The sequence below is a fragment of the Fusarium keratoplasticum genome, chromosome 7, assembly GCF_025433545.1.
Source record: "Fusarium keratoplasticum isolate Fu6.1 chromosome 7, whole genome shotgun sequence".
NCBI lineage: Eukaryota > Fungi > Ascomycota > Sordariomycetes > Hypocreales > Nectriaceae > Fusarium > Fusarium keratoplasticum.
In genome coordinates this window covers 910,362-929,752 of record NC_070535.1, presented here as the reverse complement: position 1 = coordinate 929,752, position 19,391 = coordinate 910,362, and the positions used below count along the sequence as shown (strand labels likewise).

General features: G+C 51.8%; 9 protein-coding genes across 9 annotated transcripts; 6 read left to right on the top strand and 3 right to left on the bottom strand.

The window, feature by feature from the left end:
- Window positions 1–98: 98 nt before the first annotated feature.
- Window positions 99–746, top strand: NCS57_00945600 (uncharacterized protein; the record flags this gene model as incomplete). Its single annotated transcript, XM_053059231.1, has 1 exon — window positions 99–746. The coding sequence occupies one exon, from the start codon at window positions 99–101 to the stop codon at window positions 744–746; it is 648 nt and encodes a 215-aa protein (XP_052911302.1).
- A 1,591-nt stretch (window positions 747–2,337) lies between these two features.
- Window positions 2,338–3,843, top strand: NCS57_00945500 (FAD-binding PCMH-type domain-containing protein; the record flags this gene model as incomplete). Its single annotated transcript, XM_053059230.1, has 1 exon — window positions 2,338–3,843. The coding sequence occupies one exon, from the start codon at window positions 2,338–2,340 to the stop codon at window positions 3,841–3,843; it is 1,506 nt and encodes a 501-aa protein (XP_052911301.1).
- A 544-nt stretch (window positions 3,844–4,387) lies between these two features.
- Window positions 4,388–5,797, bottom strand: NCS57_00945400 (SGL domain-containing protein; the record flags this gene model as incomplete). Its single annotated transcript, XM_053059229.1, has 5 exons — window positions 5,633–5,797; window positions 5,242–5,584; window positions 5,086–5,193; window positions 4,824–5,033; window positions 4,388–4,773 (listed from the first exon to the last, which is right to left on the bottom strand). The coding sequence occupies exons 1-5, from the start codon at window positions 5,786–5,788 to the stop codon at window positions 4,388–4,390; spliced, it is 1,203 nt and encodes a 400-aa protein (XP_052911300.1). The 5' UTR covers window positions 5,789–5,797.
- A 1,473-nt stretch (window positions 5,798–7,270) lies between these two features.
- Window positions 7,271–8,350, top strand: NCS57_00945300 (uncharacterized protein; the record flags this gene model as incomplete). Its single annotated transcript, XM_053059228.1, has 1 exon — window positions 7,271–8,350. One exon carries the CDS (start codon window positions 7,271–7,273, stop codon window positions 8,348–8,350), a length of 1,080 nt encoding a protein of 359 aa, XP_052911299.1.
- Window positions 8,351–8,817: 467 nt separating this feature from the next.
- Window positions 8,818–10,275, bottom strand: NCS57_00945200 (Amidohydro-rel domain-containing protein; the record flags this gene model as incomplete). The annotated part of the gene is made up of 1 exon (XM_053059227.1): window positions 8,818–10,275. The coding sequence occupies one exon, from the start codon at window positions 10,273–10,275 to the stop codon at window positions 8,818–8,820; it is 1,458 nt and encodes a 485-aa protein (XP_052911298.1).
- Window positions 10,276–11,124: 849 nt separating this feature from the next.
- On the top strand, window positions 11,125–11,775 carry NCS57_00945100 (2EXR domain-containing protein; the record flags this gene model as incomplete). Its single annotated transcript, XM_053059226.1, has 2 exons — window positions 11,125–11,487; window positions 11,608–11,775. The coding sequence occupies 2 exons, from the start codon at window positions 11,125–11,127 to the stop codon at window positions 11,773–11,775; spliced, it is 531 nt and encodes a 176-aa protein (XP_052911297.1).
- Window positions 11,776–14,450: 2,675 nt separating this feature from the next.
- On the top strand, window positions 14,451–16,043 carry NCS57_00945000 (uncharacterized protein; the record flags this gene model as incomplete). The annotated part of the gene is made up of 5 exons (XM_053059225.1): window positions 14,451–14,759; window positions 14,793–15,136; window positions 15,188–15,470; window positions 15,568–15,672; window positions 15,738–16,043. The coding sequence occupies 5 exons, from the start codon at window positions 14,451–14,453 to the stop codon at window positions 16,041–16,043; spliced, it is 1,347 nt and encodes a 448-aa protein (XP_052911296.1).
- A 765-nt stretch (window positions 16,044–16,808) lies between these two features.
- NCS57_00944900 (Lactamase-B domain-containing protein) lies at window positions 16,809–17,696 on the top strand (the record flags this gene model as incomplete). The annotated part of the gene is made up of 1 exon (XM_053059224.1): window positions 16,809–17,696. The coding sequence occupies one exon, from the start codon at window positions 16,809–16,811 to the stop codon at window positions 17,694–17,696; it is 888 nt and encodes a 295-aa protein (XP_052911295.1).
- Window positions 17,697–17,827: 131 nt separating this feature from the next.
- On the bottom strand, window positions 17,828–19,209 carry NCS57_00944800 (Peptidase M20 domain-containing protein 2; the record flags this gene model as incomplete). Its single annotated transcript, XM_053059223.1, has 3 exons — window positions 17,828–18,054; window positions 18,111–18,238; window positions 18,293–19,209. The coding sequence occupies 3 exons, from the start codon at window positions 19,207–19,209 to the stop codon at window positions 17,828–17,830; spliced, it is 1,272 nt and encodes a 423-aa protein (XP_052911294.1).
- Between the last annotated feature and the right edge of the window lie 182 nt (window positions 19,210–19,391).

Sequence of the window (19,391 nt, the reverse complement as noted above, 5' to 3'; positions counted from 1 at the left end):
CTCATCAACACTTCAACGCTTTCATCAGACAATCACAAACCATCCTCATCACATACACAACGCACATCAGCCCCTCTCAATCTTTCATCACCTTCATTATGCTTCTCAACGCCGTTCTTGTCAACGCCTTACTGGCGATGACTTCTGTCTCGGCTCTTCCTAGTCCCAACACCAAGCATTCAAAGCTTGCCGTTCGTGGTGACGACTACGACGATGGCTATGATGACGGATATCGCTTCAAGGTCAAAGTCCGTGACGATGATGATGATGATGACGATGACTACGACGATGATTATTACTCCAGAAAGGTCCGTCGTGACGATGACGATGATGGAGATGACGACGACGACGACGACGACGACGATGATGATGATGGTGATGGTGATGGTGATGGTGATGATGACGATGATAAGAAGCGGAAGTTGAAGGTCCGCGGAGGGGACTACGACGACGACGACGACGACGACGACGACTACGATGATTACGACGATGATGATGACTACGACGACGACTACAAGTCCGACAAGATGAAGTTGAAGCCTCGCATCATCCCCCAGAACTGTGGTCTCGGTGCCTACTTTGGAAACGGCCGATGTATCTGCCGATCAGTTGGCTGGATCTACGACCCCGTTTTCCGCGGATGCCATATCGACTGCGGTCCTACTGCTTTCTGGAGGGGCAACAGCTGCTTCTGCCGCCAGCCCGGTTTCCGCTGGAATCTCCAAAGCCGTCGCTGCATCCGCTAGATAGATAATTTCTGACGGGAGTTGACTTAAGGAGGGTTTGTGACACATTAGTGCCAGGGTTGTCGTTCCTTTAATGTTCATGATTGCGCAATCATAAGGGCTTCACTGGGAAATCGAATGGTGGAAAGTTGGATAGGAGTCATTCTTTGGTTTAGGTCTCTGTACTATTTCTTAATCAATCTACATACTTTCCTTAATCTTCTTGAGGTTACTTGCAACGTGATCAACATTGTCCCTACCTATGAATGTAAAGCATCTCCTGACACCCAGTAATTATCTGTTATGTCTTAGGTTAGAATGTATCTAAGGCCATTGACGGCATGTACTATGCCTAACCCACGAGCTCTGTGTGAATTTGGGACAGCAACTACCATAGCTGTTTCATTGTTGTTGCTGGCGTCAATCATATAATCTCTCAAAACTGAGTTTTCAACAACTATAACAAACGACATAACCATCAACACACGCCAGGATGGCTGCAGGCGCAAAAACCATGTAACTGATAACCTAGATTTCCATTTCCCGACTTAGCCCTAGAAGACCATGCCTCGGTATGAGTATCGTTTTTCTCGAGGAATATATTCATGTGACCATTCTAGTATTTTACCTTCTCGAAGCCTACCCTGGACCTTGATCCGGTCTTGGCGAAGCTGGGAGAGGCACTTCTGGTAGCCTTGGAATACCCTCTTGCCCTAGTTCCTGACACTGGAGGAATAATCTCGTTGCTGTATGCCCTCTCAGATCATTTACCGGACCATGCCTTGCTCACCTCATAACAAAACGATCTTGAGATGGATGGACTCTTGATCCCTTGCCCACTTTATAGTACCTAATTCCCAGACCCGCACTTCTGCTCGGCACTAAGAGACACACAGCCACGACTTGGCCTCAAACTTACGTACCACCTATTTGCCCTCTGATCGACAGTCCCAACACTCTGGATGATCCTGCCCATCGACAATGCCTGCTCAACTTCCAATTGCCCAGCCATAATGCATGAGAAAGAATGTGGGACTTGGAGCACCTCGGCTCCCACAAAGACCTGATGATAAAGCAGCGTGGGGGTAAGCGAGTCGGTTCTCGGCTCGATCAAGCTACACAAGACAAAACGAGCACGTAAAAAGAAGGAATGTTTGTTCGGAGTCGATTCCTCCGACCCAACGCCGGGTATCACGGAGATTAAAGGGTCCTTCTGCCTCGATTCAAAACGTCATCCCAAAGAAGCTTATTTGAGGGCTCTTCCGCATGGGGAAAAGAGAGGTTGCATTGATATATTTGCGCACCAATTACATGGCTCAGACGGTCCCGACTTGCCAGATAAGGTGTGGCTTAGACAGGGGACCTGCTAAACAGGGAACATCCCATTAATCTGATAACTTTATTCTTCCGTCAAGAAGTCCTCACGGCAGTCTGGGACGGACAATTACCGACGGAAAGGTTCTTCCGCAGTTACCACGCGATGGGACACGAGGTTTCACTAGAGCTGTGTCTTGGGACACAAGGCCAATGCCAAAGCGCTATAAGAAGATGATCATGGCGATCAACCCACCCTCTTGATTCTTAGTCCTCAATCTCTCCTCGACCCTCCAAAATGGATGCCCCACGCTCCCTCCGATGCCTCGTCGTCGCGTCACTCCTTTCTCTTGCCGTTGGTCAAGACACCAACAAGGGCGCTGAGCTCAACAGCTGTCTGACTGCTGCCGGTGTTCGCAGCATCGTCGAATCCGATAGCACCTGGGCTACCGAGACTACCCAGTTCCAGAAGCGCCTCAAGCCCGACCCTGCTTGCATTGCCTTCCCCGAGAACCGCGATGAAGTCGCTCTCGCACTCGAGTGCGCCCGCAAGTCTTCCGTGAAGGCCAATGCTCTTGGACCTGCGCACTCGTTCCAGGGCAATGGCTTCGGTAACCCTGGAAACTTGGTCATCAACATGGCTGCTTTCGACGATGTCAGCTACAACACCAAGAGCAAGCTTTTGACATTTGGTGGTGGCACCCATGTCGGTCCCGTCCTCAAGTATCTCTGGGATACTGCTGGCCGACACATTCCCCACGTTCGTGGTGCCCACGTTGGTGTCACCGGCTCGAGCATCGGAGGAGGTTACGGTAGTACTTCTCGCCATCTTGGAACTCCCATGGATAGCATCGTCGAGGTTGAGTACATGCTGTACAACGGTACCATTGTCAAGGCTGGTAAGGGATCCGACCTGCTTTGGGCCGCTCAGGGTGCCGGAGCTTCCTACGGTATCGTCTTGTCTATGACGACCAAGACCTACAAGCCCCAGTTCCAAAAGGCCATCAACTTCACCGTTGGTATCGGAAGTGTCACTCCCGAAGCTGGTGCCAAGGCTCTCGTCGCCATCCAGAACTTCGCCACCAGCAAGCACTGCCCAGATGAACTCGCTCTCCGCTGGAGTCTGAGTGCTCCTCCCTATACCGGCAGTGGATACTTTTATGGCAACCCCAACAAGTTTGACAACATTGTCAGACCCCTTGTGAAGGAGCTCAAGGCTATCAGCCCCGACTTTTCTCTCAACAAGACTGTTCTTCCCTGGTGGGATCTCGAAGTCGCTGTTGCCGGCGCTGGCATGAACTCGCCTACTGGAGGAAGCCTTGGTGGCCGAGCCTTCTATACTCAGGCTCTGACCACCACCACGGACCACCCCTTGACTCTTGAGCAGGCCCAGCTTTTGTTTGAGAGCACCACCCTGTCCTTCAACCGAACCGACCTCCGAAAGTCCGGCTTCCTCGATCTCTGGGGCGGCGTCTCCCGTAACATCAAGGACAGCGACACTGCCTACGCCCACGGAAAGAACCTCTGGTTGATCCGCTGGGAGGCCAACTCGGTCGACGTAAACAACTACCCCGACGACGGTCCCGCTTACATGAAGGCTCTCATCAAGCCCTTCGAGGACTCTCTGGTCAAGGGCGGAGCTGCTCTCCGCGGATTCGTTAACTATGCTGATACTGAGCTTAACGAGGAGGAGTGGAGCTCGCGTCTGTATGGCGCCAACTATGAGCGTCTTAAGCAGATCAAGGCTGCCGTTGATCCTGAGGGACTGTTCACCAACCATCAGCAATCTATTCCCTTGCCATAGAGGATGTGGCCGAGATAGAACGGTTAATTGCGGAGTTTCTTGTACATGATTTAAAGAAGAATGATAGATATAGACAAAAAAGAAAGCGGTTGCATGTCCAATCATCTCCCTCCTTGGCTCCTTGACACTTCCATAAATCCCGTGACCTATTGATCATGCACTCTAAATTGACACCAGTGTACATGCGTCGATCTGAAGATCGATATCCAAGTCCCTGCCAACTCGCTAGCAGTACTTGATCTGGGATACTGATCGGCTCTGAGAGGGGATCCTGTGGCAACCGCAGATGTGACGTCCCCGCGGGTTCCACGGGCTACTCTGAGGCACGCGCTTTTAGTCCCGCAGAGGCTAGCATAAGTATTAAGACGATCATTATGTTATGCAGACTTGTTTTAATTGCGATTTTCACACACTACTCATCACATGGTCGATCAAAGGTTTGCATCCAGAGGGATTGGCAAAGCTTAGGCTAGTCGTTTATTCAGGCAGAATCATTAGTGTTACCGAGCCTAACTTGTCTCTTCTGTACATCCCGCATTTCGCATTACTCAATCTTCACGCCAGAAGCAGCAAGGGTGACGTAGAACAGCTTAGTCTGACCAGTAATGATCATGCGTCCCTTGCCGGCAAACTGGAAGTTGGCAGCAACAGCGCCCGTGTAGATCTTACCGATCAGCTTGCCAGAGGGGTTCCAGACATGGACACCATCACCGCAGCCAGAGTAGACACGGCCAGCAGAGTCAGTGTGGACACCATCGGGGATGAAGCTGGCAGTGTAGGCAAAGGTCTTGCGGTTGCCCCAGGTGCCGTCGCTGCTCACGTCGAAGGAGTAGACGGAGGCGGGGGCCGAGAGGTTGCGGCCGTAGAAACCGAGGGCGATGCCGGTGTCGGTGACGTAGGCCTTCTTGCCATCGGGGGAGAAGGTGAGGCCTATTCAAGTTAGCAAGACGAATGACAAGGGAGTCGAGATAGGAACAGACCGTTGGGCAGAGCAAAGTCGTCGGCAGCGACAGCGACAGCACCAGTCTCAAAGTTGTAGCGATAGACCTGGTTGCGAAGGCCAGGAGGAGGGCGGAAGTCCTGGAGGTAGCCGTATAGAGTGTCGGTGAAGTACAGCTCCTTGTTGCGGGGGTGAATGACAACGTCGTTGAGGGAGCTGAATTGACGGCCGAAGTAGTTGTTCAGGAGGACTTGGTGATGGTTAGCAGATGGATCGAGGAAGTCGAGAGACATGGTGCTCACCAGTGGTGTTGTAGGGAGGGTTGGGGTTCATCAGGTACAAAGCCGAAGTGATGTCGTCACCCTGACCCTCTCCGGCAAAGACAATGTTGCCCTTGTAGTTGGTGCCACCTAAAGTTGTTAGCATATATCATGACTTGCATCACATAGATAACATACCGTTGGGGTTGATGACCTGGGGATTGGAAGGGACAACAGTAACGGTCACCTCATCCAACTTGCCCTTGCGCACAGCCTCGGCCTCCTTGAGGGAGATCTTCTGGATGATGGAAGACTTGTTCAGACCAGTGCCCGCAGCAGGGGCGCCGGCGTTCTGAACAAAAAAGACCTCATCCTTGGGAGCATGCCAGACGACAGCCTCGTGGAAGATGGGATCCGTGTCAGAGGTGGCGATGAGGGTCAACGACGGATTAGAACCAATGACGTCGAGGAACTCATCGTCGTAGATGTGGAAGGGCTTCTCCAGGAGAGACTTTTCAGTCACACCAGGCCAAATAAAGGTCTATTCACATGTAAGCAAGGCTGACTGATCATCGGATTGGTGACATACAGTCGAATCATTGGCCTCGGCGGGAGGAAGAACGTTCTCGAGAACGTTGAAGCTCTTCCAGTCAACGACCTGGGCCGTAGAAGGAACTTTTGCGGCAAGACCCAGTCCCGACTGGACGAGGGCTCCGAGGGCAACCACAGCGAGAGAGGATGACATGGCAAATGTGTGGGATTGATTGGAGCTTGTGGCGTGAGGAGAAAGCTTGCTTCATGCAGGTTCGAGGCAGGTGGCTTAAATACAAGAGGTAGAGGTTGCTGCGCGAGTGTTGATCCTTACCGGTTTTAAAATTGCCAGATCGGAGTTCGATATGGATTCATTCTAGTGTGCATGCAAGGACCTTTCATCACGGAAGCATAGACGCACCAGACAAGGTTGACTGTATGCAGGTACGGAGCATTCGGAGTTGAGCTGTGGAGCTCAGCTGGTCAAGCTTGAACTCAAGCTTACAGTCTGCCTATCGTTAAGGTTCAGGCCCCCTGCTCGCTAGTCATTTTCAAAAGTTCAGTCCCTGCCCTCATACGAGGTGACGATTTCGGGCAGGTGTCAGAGTGCTACGTCGCCGGGATGGCGTAAACGCTTCGGCTCCACAATCGGCTTTGACAAGCGGCTCGGCGCGGGTGTCTGAGCTGCCGAGTCAATCTACAGTTGCGTTAGAAGGCGTTGAAGGATTTAACAAGAGGTGACTCCAGGGGAAAATGTGGAACCTTGTGTGTGTGTAGGTAGATTGACCAGATGATTGAGAGGATCCGTAAAGCTTCTGAATACACGGATGATCCTGTCAAAAGCCCTGACAGAAATTATCACGACATCCCTTAATCACTACCGGTTCCATACTAGCTCGTGCATCCTCCATTCGGAAGATCGCGGTCAAATACCCGTTAGTGCCGCCTGGGGTAAACAGGCATATGTATGGATACCGACGGCTTCTCCGAAATGGGCACGGAGGGGGAAAAAAGTATAAAGGGCATGACGCTCGGGGCAACACCTTTAGAGTAGCTCTCCCCGGAATGATGAGCGCGACTGTGGGGAGAACGGAGGTCGATCCTCCTCGTGTCTGTGCTTGCGCTTCTCGAACAGGTGGCCCCTGAGCTGAGCTTTGCAACATGGTAGCCAGGTTGATGGGAGTCTAGATGCGACAAGACTCGAGAGCAAAAGGAAATGAAACCCCGAACCCGAAGCCCAGGGAACCATCTGGAAGGATTATCCTCGTGTCAACATGCAACACTTTCTCCCAACGGCCTAGCCTCTCCATTTTAAAGTTTATACGTGCTTATTTCTCGCCGACGGAACCCCTTGGAATAAGCAGAATGGGGCAAGGTGGAAACTCTAATTCAAGCCACGACCGGGGGGTTTCAACACCATGCATCAATTTAGGCCAAGGATCTCCTCGTGTCGAGTAACAGCCTCAACAGGATGAATGTCTTTCGGCCAATGTTGCCGGATCGTCGTGATGAATGTTCTGCGTGTCAAGCGGCCGACACTTGCTGTCAAATGGACGCCCCCTTGTTGGCCCTAAAATGCCGTCTCTGCTACTTCTGGTTCTGATCTCCCTCTCATCCCCGTGCACTCCGTCTTCCCGCCAACAGCTCTCGCTCTCTATGCTTTGCACCTAAGCAGGGGCACGACCAACAGCCCAACATGGCCGAGATTGACCTCAACACCAAGAACGGCGTCGTCGCCGTCGTCATCTGCGTCTTCCTCAGCATCGCCTACTACAACGTCCTCGAGCTCAACGTCCACATCCTCACGTCCTTCAAGAAACGCAGTGGCCTTTACTTCTGGAGCTTCGTTATTGCGACATGGGGTATTGCGTTCAATGCTACTGGGTATCTGTTCAAACACCTGGGCGTCGTGGCGCAGCCGCACGTCTATGCGACTCTTATTCTCATCGGCTGGTGTGCGATGATTACGGGACAATCGGTTGTGCTGTACTCGAGGTTGCATATTGTTATGCATAATCAGAAGTGGCTGCGGTTGGTGCTGTACATGATCATCTTCAATGCTGTCTGGCTGCATCTGCCCATCATCGTCTTGGTCTATGGTTCTAACTCGGGGAACCCGGGTCCCTTTGTGAAGCCATACGACATTTTCGAAAAGATCCAGTTGAGTGTCTTTTTCATCCAAGAACTCATCATCTCTGGTCTCTACGTGTGGGAGACTACCAAGCGGCTCAACCTCGAAAAGAGTATCGGCAACACTCGAACCCGGACCGTCATGAACCATCTAGTCTACGTCAACGTTATCGTCATCCTACTCGATGTAACTATCCTCGCCCTCGAATTTGCGAACCTATACAGCATCCAAACCGCATGGAAGCCGCTCGTTTATAGCATCAAGCTCAAGCTCGAATTCAGCATTCTCAACCGCTTGGTCGAGCTGACCCGTGGCGGAAGAGGCGGCAGCTCCTACACTCGCAGCCAGGGAGCTCACGATGTGGCGCTGGAGACTTTCAATGGCGAAAGATCCAGGCATGTTACCGGAACTGATGGGCAGACAGCCCCCGAGTATGAGGTTCGAGTCGGAAAGGGAGATCAAAATCACGGAGGTTCACATACGCATGGCCCTGATTCCTACATGAAAACGACCGAAATCACAGTCCACACTCATCGAAGGAGGAGTAACAGCGATCGGGATAGCGACAGTATCCGGGGGGCACCGGACAAAGCAAACGGGGATGCATCGTCTACGTCATCCGAAGTCCAGTTTGCAAGATATTAGAAATGGCCGGCATGTCTTGGCCACGGTCCTCTCTTGTCTCGCAGTAATATTTTTATTATAATATCGACCGCTGTATCTTCACAACCCACGTGTTGACCCGTTCATTCATGGCGCAAGCCGCTTTACTCTGTGAACCTTCGAGCCGAGCATGTCTTTACCCTACCACCTTTTCGGCCACAGTATCAAAAGGGTGTTCCATGAGAGCCCTGGTTTGATCTATAGCTCGTTTGTGCTAAAGAAGACTAAGAACGGCACTAATCGCCCGGGCTGTGTTCTGAGCCTAAGAGGACCCTGGATCCGTGGTTCCCGCGGCCCAATGCCGAGAGGCGTCTTCAGCCGCAACTGAGTCGGGTTCCAGCATCCGGCGTTCCAGGGTCAACACAAGCGTCAGGAGAAACCGTTAGCCTAGAATTATCCGAGTACCGCTCAAATCATTGTTGAGACTAGATTAATCAGCGGCATTATCATCATAACTTAACAGCGCTCATCCAACGCTCCCGTGCGGCCGCCAAGTCATGTCCCGCTGCCTTCGTCTTTATGGCTGCTGCACGACGGCGCATTTCATCCCTCAATGGTTCCCAATCTGCCACAAGCTTTCCATTCCTCTTCCTTACTTGGCCATCCACGATGACAGTATCGATATGCCCCACTGAAGCGTTGAAGACCACGGCCCCTGTGGCACTCGCGACTGGACTGCTCTCAATGTCATCACATTTAATCATAACCACGTCTGCTTTCATTCCAACCACGAGACGCCCAACCAAGTCGTTAATTCTCATCACTTCAGCACCGCCAACGGTCGCTATTCGTAAAACCTCCGAGGTTTTGCGCGACACAGTGACAGGTATGCGCTTCTCATTCTCCACAGCACGCTGTGTCTGCAAAGCCAGCCTCATCTGTGCAATGAAATCGTTTCCCTGATTTGACGTGATGTCGATGCCCAACCCGGCTCGGCAACCTCCGTCGCGAGCTCTGAAAGCAACAGGGAACCCCATGCCCATCTGTAGCTCGGTGTCAGGGGTGCTCACAACTCCCGCTCCTGAGGCACAGATTTCGCGTAACTCACTGTCGGTGAGTGAAGCCCCGTGAGCGAAGACGAGATCGGACTTAAGTGCACCGGCGTCTGCGAGCTTCTGCACAGTCTGCTTGTGTAAGAGATCCATGGGGCCGTGGGCGACATGCATAGTGACGATGCGAGCCCCGAGGCCGCGGGCTTCGGCAATCTCACGGGCTGTGTCGTCAAACTCCTGCGCTTCAACCTCGTTGGGCGCAACACCAAATGTCAGAAGCTGATGCCCCGGATGGTTATCGCCAAAGTGTTTCTCCCGAATTCTCGCGGCGTCAGCGAGTCGCTCCGAGTGGGTAAACTCTGCAGTCGCAGAAGCTCCAGAGTCATTACTAGGGGGGTTCGCGTAAAATCCGTAACAAAATGTCCCTCGGATACCAGCGTCCTTAAGCGCTTTTACAGCCGCATCGGCATGATCTGGAGAATTGATGATATGGCAGTGGTCAAGCACAGAAGTGATGCCATTGTTGAGCAGGCTCAGCGCACCAACATAGGTAGACAAGTAAACATCCTCGGGCGTGAAGAGGCTCCCGTACACACTCCGCATGCTGATCATGTAGTCGAGCAACGACCAGTCTGTAGCGACACCCCGGAGCATCTGTTGCCACATGTGATGGTGGCCATCGACAAAGCCTGGGATGACAATCGAGTCTGCTCCGTCAATGACTTCCCCAGTTACTCCCTCTGGCTGGGGCAGATTCTTGCCCAAGGCGGCAATGCGGTCTCCTCGGATGAGAACATCGCAGTCTTCGAGGATGTCCTCCTCGGCGTTGACGGTGATGATGGTCGCCCCTTTGATCAAGATAAAGTCGGTTTGCCCGGAAACCCGGATACTAGAGGCCTCGGTGGATGATGCCATGTTGTGAGTATGAGCACTGCTTGATTTTCCAGGAACTCGATAATTGGACTTGTGACCGAGTTTTATAGATGACCCCTCCTCGGGCTGCCGTCACAACAGGCAAACTCGGCTCACGTCATCTTGTAGGGATCGAATAGGATCGTGTTAGTTGGGCTTAAGGCTGACGCCGAGCTGCAAGTAATGGTAACATGGCGACGATTTCTACCATTATTGGCATAGAGGCACGTCAGCTTAATGCAACCATAACAGCTAGTCCGAGACTGAGTCCGAGAGGCCCTATCATACAAGCTACTGTGTCGCGTTCCATATCATGCTTTGTGTTTAACTCTACCACTACGGTTGGTGCCATCTTACCCTGTGCCGCCGCAATTGTCACCGCAGGGGCCATGGTTCTGGCGAATTAGCGAAACCGTCCTCCAACGATTAGTCAGCTTCCGTAGCTCAGTTGGTTAGAGCGTCGTACTAATACTCCATCAGAGTGTTCTGTAATGCGAAGGCCTCTGGTTCAAGCCCAGGCGGGAGCAGTGCTCATCTCACTTCTTTTTGGTAGCCTTTTCGGGTTTTCCTGTTATACGAAAGACCCTTGGTTCTCTTCGTCCGCCTTCTTTTTGGACTCAGGTCACAATAGAGGAATACAAGCATGAGGCCCCTTAAGGCCCTCGTGAACGTAGTGATACCAAGTGGACTCGCTTTGCGTAATGTGCCTTCCTATTGCTAGACACCATTTCAGTTAACTATTATAGCAACTTGAAGTGGCATCGTAGGTTCTCATTCCATACTTCATCTGGATTGTCCCCCCAGCCTACCTAACCTTGCTACGGTCCTCTGACTTTTCCATTGAGAGATGACATGTGGTTGTACGACTACCCCGGCGACTCATTGCCCGAGGAGGAAAGGATTTCGGCAATGGGCTATTTCCTCAATGATGGGTCCCCGAATTATTTCACAGTTCTTCCGGAGATGGATCTGTTCTTCCTCCAGGCCAACGGCCGAGAGCTAAATTTACTTCAATGGCACAGCCTTGATCATGGCCATGAACTTTGGTCACCGCATATTGAGTTTGCTGGGCCAAAAGATGTTGCCATCGAATTCGATCCGGAATGGTGGGCCAGCGTTGAGAGAGATGAGCGGGACGAAGAAGGCCTGGTCAAGACCCTAGATGAGTTCGCTACCACATCCATCTTGTCCCGCCAGATCCACACCATCTGGACCGTGGACTATAGCTTGAAAAGATGAGGAACATGTCCTCGAACGCGAGATCGGGAGCGGGAAAGGAGGATCTTTGAAGGCGCAGACCGTCGATTTGTCGAAGTGGCCGCTGGTTGGCACCAGGATGTGACAGACATTCACGACGATTTTGAGACTGATTCTGGCTGCCTCGAATTCTACAAGGCAATAGGGGAGGCTTCCAGGAAGCTACAGAAGAATCCTGGCATTGCTGATGAGACTCTCTTCTACGGCAGAGCGTATTTTGGCGTTCTGGCGTGCGAGCTTCTCTGAAGAGGGAACATTGGATGGTGGGACTATACATGGGTTAGATCGACAGAGGAAGTTCGAAGAATGTGAATTCAGAAAGTTGGTGGCCAGGTTAGCACATTTGTTATTACAAAGAGACAGTCCTATCCGCGACGTTAAGTCAACATCATAGTCCGATTTGGTACCAGGAGGGGGGCATGACTTACGAAAGAAATTGGTTCAGTTTCTATCAGCGAGAGCATTTTTAGTCATTCCATTGCACGTAGCGAAGGGGGTTTAAGGTTATAAGAATTTGAGGGCTAGAAGCCTTCACGTAACTACCTGTTAGCGAACAGGACCAAGAGGACGGGGTGGTCGCTTGACACGCACGTTCTTCTACTGTCAGTCAGCCAGAAGAAAACGGCCAGGGATCAATTAAAGAAGAGATTCAACAGGGAAGAGAAGCACACTTCAGCGCGGACGGTGGCTGTTTGTGTGAGAGAGAAAAGAGAATATGTGAAGGGCACATCGTGAAGGCAGGCACCTCGATGTCTCCCAAGATGGCCGCGAGACCTCGGGCTACCACAAGCTGATCAAATGCGCCGTCAATGTAGGTCTGGTCGGTCAAATAGCCCTGTAAAGAGTCAAACGCGGCTTTTCATTATCGACAAAGCGATATTCAGCACTGTTCGCCCCCTCGCACATTGCCCGGATCTCAGCACATCGCCTTTGAATTCGATCATGTAAATTCTTGACTCGGCTTTGAACAGTCTGCTTGTGCTCCTCGTCACCCTTCCAGCCTGACTGGGGATAATATACGCGATTATATCCTGCGTCCCTTACGCGCATCTCCTTGCGTCCTCAAAATCCCATGAGATCCTTCCGGCACGGAAGTCGAGTGTCACATGCCCACTTCACGACACGAGTTCGCCGACCCAGGTTTAATGCTGGCTGCGTCAAGACTTCACGACCTCGCGTCTTGTATCTTTTCTAGAAAGCCCCAGCTCCTACATGTGGTCGGGGAATGCCGAGCAATAGCTTCCTTTAAAGGTAGAGAATATTCCCGCCAGCAGGCACAGCGTGTCGGTCTTCTGGCTGAGTTATCCCATCAAGGGCCGGGCTTTAACTATAATAAAGAATACATTATCGACACATAATATCATTATACCCCAATGCTAACACGGGAGACTGTGGAGAGACTTTCACTGAATATTAAGGGTCGATGGTCATAGATAAGTCTTTGACAGCAACGCATGTTGGAAGCCTGAAGGCTACTAAATTAGCCCCGGCCTTGGTTACATGTACCAAATCTTTAACGTAAACGAGCTATACTTTGGAGGTGGAGAGCCAGAAAACCTCCCAGCTGCGTTGCTTTCAGTTTCATGATCTAGGTTTGGGACTTATGCTTGCCAGATTTGAAGATGGTCCGCCTTGGAGAAGACTGACGTAGAATTCAAGGAATGGAACTATGCGCGTTCTAGAGCCGTTCCTTCGGTGCTCCCGTTGATAAAGGATTCTGATAACGGCCCTACCTGATCCCTCTATCTTGCCTAGCAATAGCCTATACCACCTGCTAGACATGGTTAAAGGGATCTTCTATTTTGTTTTATGTGGTCCCGATCGCTTGGTGAAAATTGCATCGTCATCCCTTTCACTCAAGCTCCAAGGCTTTGACAATAATACGGGCTGTTCAAGCCACAAGCTCACAAATCTGACTAAAGAAAGCGAATGGTATTTGAAGAAATTTGGTGAACAATTCTACATATTGGACTCTTCATTCCGCGTTCGGTGTAGCTGGGATCACCGGTATTCTGCAGAGACCACGTGCTTGTTCCACCCCATTCAGGATTGCAAACTGGCATCAGTCGACAAGTGATGACTTGACAGTCGATCGACGTTCAGCTTGAGAGACTCCGCCTAATTCCGGCTCCATTTAGGTTGACACTCTACTGAGTGGCAAAGGCAAGGCATCCCGGGAAACAGCTTATACGACTGGGGTTCTATTGCAGATTAGCTCTAAAGTGGTCGTTTCAGAGTATACCCAGTCAGACTGATAAGCTCGGGCACGTGTTACGCAGATCGCGAGATTTCACCAATGCCATCCGCAAACGTAAGATTAAACTAGAAGGTAAATGACCTTCCTGTGTGTACTTTGGTTCATTTTGCTATACTTCAACAATTAACGTTGATCCTTGAAACAAAGCGTTCCTGCGAGACGAACTCGAGTCAGCACTTAAGTTAATTGAGTGACCGATACTATGGGACGACGCTGAATCGTACCTTGACCAACAACAAGCGAGAAAATGAGTCGAAAGAGGCAATTGACTGGACCCTGGTAGTTGAAGGATCAGCCTTGTCGCCCGGGCCGTAGTAGAAGGATCTTTTTTGGGATCCTTGGAGCCATGCTGCCGAATCCTTCAGACCTTAATCAAATCCTCTACACATAGGCACTTAAGGCTTGTAGGCACGGGGATATGCTCCAGCAGTTCTATTCGCTTGTCTGTATGCCAGAGCCAGTATTAGTGGCCTTCTTATCTGGAGATCCTAGGAAGCTTGCTCATTGGGCGACATACGCTTCAGCGGCTACTATTGTGATTTTGAAGCCGTGTTGAGGAGTATAAAGAGAAACGGTAGCCATCCGTCAGAAAACCAACAATCACAACACTTCACTTCACTTCAATTCGCTCAACTCTTATACATTCCTTACAACATTCGTTATAATGAAAGTTTCTTCATCTTTCACTCGTTACGTGCCCTTTCTCGCCGCCACCAACGGCTTGGTGCTCGGTGCCCCCAGCGGCAACGGTAGAGTCCGCCACCAGGACCTGTCTGACCCAGCCAACGCTGACTGCACTGGACTCGGCGACTTCATCGACAGCCAGGTGACTGTCGGCAACGACAATGGCGGCGTTTACACCTGTGTTGGTGGCTGGAGCCACGGCGCTTTTCCCACGGAGATCGAAGCTCGCGCTGATGAGAACATGCTTCGCTGGATCCGTGTTCGCTTCACTGACGGCTCTGAGCGTGAGGTTGGCACCAAGCCCGACCTTGACTGACACAAGCGAGAGGGCAAGATTATCTGGGACCCTTGGGTAGACACCTTCTCTCAATTCAGCATGTACGACCACGGTTGGGGTGGCGGTCTCGGCCGTCTGGTCGTCCGTCTCAACTCGTGCCCTCGTGACAACTGCGAGGGAGATGCTGGTGGTTGGGTCCCTGATGCTGCTCAATTTGACGTTCCTCATGGCGTCGACGGAAGTGGAATGCTTCTTGGCTTCTCCGTCAAGCACGGTGACGGAATTGACTCGATGACTCCCATCTTCTCCAAGACGGCTGTGGACAGGGTCATTCTGAAGGACCCCGAGTTCGACCCTACCTTTGAGCAGCTCAACGAGAAGCCCTTCTCGTAAGTGGTATTTCCTTGGCCATATAGATGTATACTGACAGGGCCATGCAGCGAGAGAATGATCGACGCCGCCCAGGTGACCCACGTTCTCGACAACGGAAAGTCTGAGAGCGAGGCCAACATGTGGATCGACTCCTCCATCGCGACTGAGAGGCAGCACAAGATCAGCGAGGTCAAGGAGGAAGGCTCTGAGCATGGTGGTGAGGTCGGTCTTACCGCCAAGGGCGAGGTTTCTTGGAAGGCTGGTGTTCCCGGCTGGGCCTCTGGTGGTAGCAAGGCCGGCCTGGAGGCTTCGGGCAAGTATGTCGGCAAGAAAGTTGAGAAGAAGATTTTGGTGAGGAGAACACCAACATCATCAAGGCAAGTCAAGGCTGAGAGACCCTACTGCGAATGGAGGCAGTTATTAGACCCGTCACTAATGTCATCCACAGGAGACCGTCCGATTCCGTGTCAACCATCTGGTTCCCGGAGGAGGCATGGTCCGATGCATGACCACAGTTCTCCAGAGCCGAGCCAACCTTCGCTTCCGAGCCACAGTGAGACCAACGCTCTGCGCCTCTCTTATCACAGAACACCCCGCTAACGGTTTCCTCTTCTGCAGCTCGAGAACAAGTTCAAGGATGGCGCCTCTTACGAATACAAGGTCACTGGCCTCCTTGAGGACGCCGACCACTCCGAAGCCTGGACCGAGTGCGAGGACGTCAAGCCCGAGGACGTTGGAGTCGAGATTCCCGCCACCGACAACCACCAAGTCGTTGACAGCGATGGTGGTGACCAGGCTGAGGACAGCCCGGGTCTTCTTGTTCCTGGCGCTATCACCGAGTCCGGAGTGTACTGCCCTGATGGCACCAAGGTTAGCGACACTGAGATGTCTGATGAGGAGTACAATGCCGCTTGCCCTATTTAGACGGTGGCATCAAGACTTGAAGGTGTAGGTTTGGAGGCTTGGATTTCTTCTTCACTGCTCTGCGGCAGTTTTTTATCATCTTCCCTTTCTTCTTTCTTCTCAGACTTCTTTATTCGCTTTTCTTCTCTCAGCGACGGAGAGTTTGGGATGGCGGACCATGGGTACCAGGGTTGAAACTTGTGATCTGCCAACGAGCTGTATTCCTAACTCACACTAGAAAACTAGATCTCTATTATGATATGCATTGATGCTCAAATGTCTCTTTCGATTCCTACTTTCTAATCACTTCATCCACACTCTCTGTGCCATCAACCCACAGAGAATGCTCCCTGGTTCCGATTCGCCTCCCATAACGCATCCAGCAGATATAAGGCCGCCGCCATTCACGGTCCCCTCGATGAGCTAAGAAACCACTCCGCCTCCTCTTTCTTTAGAAAATACCATTGTTTGTACCGGATGGCCTCGGGCGAATAACTAGCACTTCGGCGCTCGGCGCTCGGTACTCGGTTCTCGGCATTCGCCTCACTAGTAGTCTGCGCTTTCTCCTCTGGATGGCCCGACATAAACTGATCTCTTCAACATCAACAGTTTTGATCACTTAATTCTCTTCAGTCTTGCTACCACAAACCAATAGAACTTATTCAGCGGCGGCTGCGCTGTCTATCATTCCCCTCCCTCCAATCCTGTTCATAAACAACTCCAGCCAACCCCTCCTCATCCGGCCTGTCCCAGCATCAGCACACACAATCACACTTGTCACCGAAGATGTCTGACGTTTCGATTGAGTTCATCTCGACTGGCAGGGTCAAGATGAGAGAACCAATGAGCGGACAACCCATCACCAACAGGAACACTACGCTCCGCCTACTCCGCTCCTTCACAGGAGAGTGGACACCATGGATGCCCATTGGCGTCTTCCTCATCAAACACCCCGATGGGCCCATCTTGATCGATACCGGAGCGTCACCTCAATGCACGGAACCAGGGTATTTTCCAACTTTGAGCTATCTCGCCACGGTGCTCAACCAGCTTGAGGTGGAACCAGAAGATGGCGTCGTGAGCCAAATGGAAAAGCTTGGTGTGCGTCCAGCAGACTTGCAGGCTGTGGTTCTCACACATCTACATCACGATCATGCTGGTGGCCTGAAGGAAATCGTTGAGGCTGCCCCGAATGTGCCTGTCTTCATCAGCACTACCCACTGGGAGGCCTTCGGAAAGCACCCTACCTATGCTGCTATGCAAGGTTGTGCTTCCAACCATTGGCCAAAGCAGTTCAATCTAAAGTTACTGAAGTTTGATGGAGAGCCGGTCGGGCCATGGAGTCGGTCAGAGTCCATCACAGCCGACGGAGCAGTTGTCGCAGTAGAGACACCGGGACATGTTCCGGGGCACCTCTCTGTGATTGTGAAAGGCAGCAGCTCAAGTACAGATGACGCTGAGAAGTACTTCATTACAGGCGATGCTACGTACAGTTTGGAGTTGTTGGAAAGAGGGGAGCCGGATGGCATTAACCAGGATCCAATGACCGCGTTTAAGAGCTTACAGCTCATCAAGGAGTTTTCAAGGCAGGAAAAGGTGGTCCTTCTGGTTAGCCATGATGTAAACACGGCTGCAAGGTTGCGATTGAAGGAGCTATACCATCCGAAGGAGTGAAGTTATCGACACTGAGAATCAGCCATGATGGTCGAGAACATGTATTATTACTTACCCTATGTGCTATTTCCAACTGTCTTACGCCGCAGGCTTTTGACCTAGACCCCCATGAGACTCTCTCTGCATCGATACTAGCCGCTCCGTCTACCGAAGTCATGTTTCACCCTAGCCGCCAAATCTGCATCATCGAGTACCCTAATCGCCACCATCGCCATGCCCTTTCCAGCCTTCACAGCTTCTCTATGAGCTTCAATAGTACCGGCCGCATCGGCAAAAGCCCGATTGTGACAAGGGACTCCGGGGGGCGTGGGGATGGCGAATATGCCGTGGAAGCTTGGAACAACGTGTGAAACGTTGCCTTGATTCGTGCTGTCAGTCATGGGCTTTGATTATGGAGGAACTAGGGACACTTACCCATGTCTGTTCCTGCGGATGAGGGCTCATCTTCCTCGTAAAGAACATCCTTGGCCAGCGATGCCATCTCACTGACGTAAGCCATGGATAGGGCTTCATTCACCCGCAACTCTTTATACGGTACCGCTCTTCGTCCTCGAGTTAGTGGCGTGAGTCAACAACATGAGATTTTCAAAACATACCGTGTGATTTTTACAGTGCACCCTGACGCTTTAGCGGCGCCGTTTGCACAAGCTTCCACTCTTTCGGATAATGCGTCGACTTCGCTGCTAGAGAAGCTTCTCACACCCCAAGTCATCCTCGTATAGTCCGGAATGATGTTTGGGACCTTTCCTCCCTCTTCTATAACTCCTTGTACCCTCTGATGTGGTTTGATCTGCTGCCGAAGCATAGACACCGTTGTGTATGTGCTGACGGCAGCATCCAGAGCGTTTATGCCGCTCCAAGGCTCCTGTCCGGCGTGAGCATTTTTGCCAAAGAACTCCATGCCAAGGCGTCGAGATGCCAGAGTCCGGAATGCAGCGATTCCAGCCTTGCCGTCCTTGACCTGATGGGCTGGCATTGCGTGACACATGAGCGCCGCAGAGACGTCATCAGCAAAGGCGCCAGCGTCAATGAGCTTGACTTTGCCGCCTCCTCCCTCCTCGGCAGGCGTACCGAGGATGCGTACGCGGCCGGCAATACCCAGTGCAAGTAGTGCGCTGGCAGCTCCGACAAAGGCAGCGATGGAGGCTGTGGCGATGAGGTTGTGACCGCATCCGTGGCCTACGTCGGGAAGAGCGTCGTACTCGGCGCAGAATATGACGAGCCGGCCACCCGAGCCTGCCTCTGCGACAAAGGAGGTGTCCAAGCCGTATGCGTGGCGTTGGACCTTGAACCCTTGAGACTCAAGGAAGTCGGTTATGGTGGCATGAGCAAAGACCTCTTGGTAGCAGAGCTCGGGATGGGAATGGATGCCATTGTTGACTGCTAGTAGATGCTTGTCGATAGCGTCGATGGTGGAAGCAATGGCCCGCCTGACCATTTGTAGAGACTCATCTGTCTGGTGCTTAGACGATGGCTCGACGTTGTGATGCTGGTGGACAAGTATGGCGGTCATGTCGGATGAATTGGAGATGGGTGATAAACGAGAATAAAGGGGATCAACCAAGATGGTTAGTCTGACACACTTCTTGGCTCAGCGGGCGCCGACGACATCTTTTGTAGTGCGATTACATGATTATGTGAGCCAGTTCAACCTCTCTATACATCAGCAGCGTCAATTTGCCCTCTTCCTCCGAG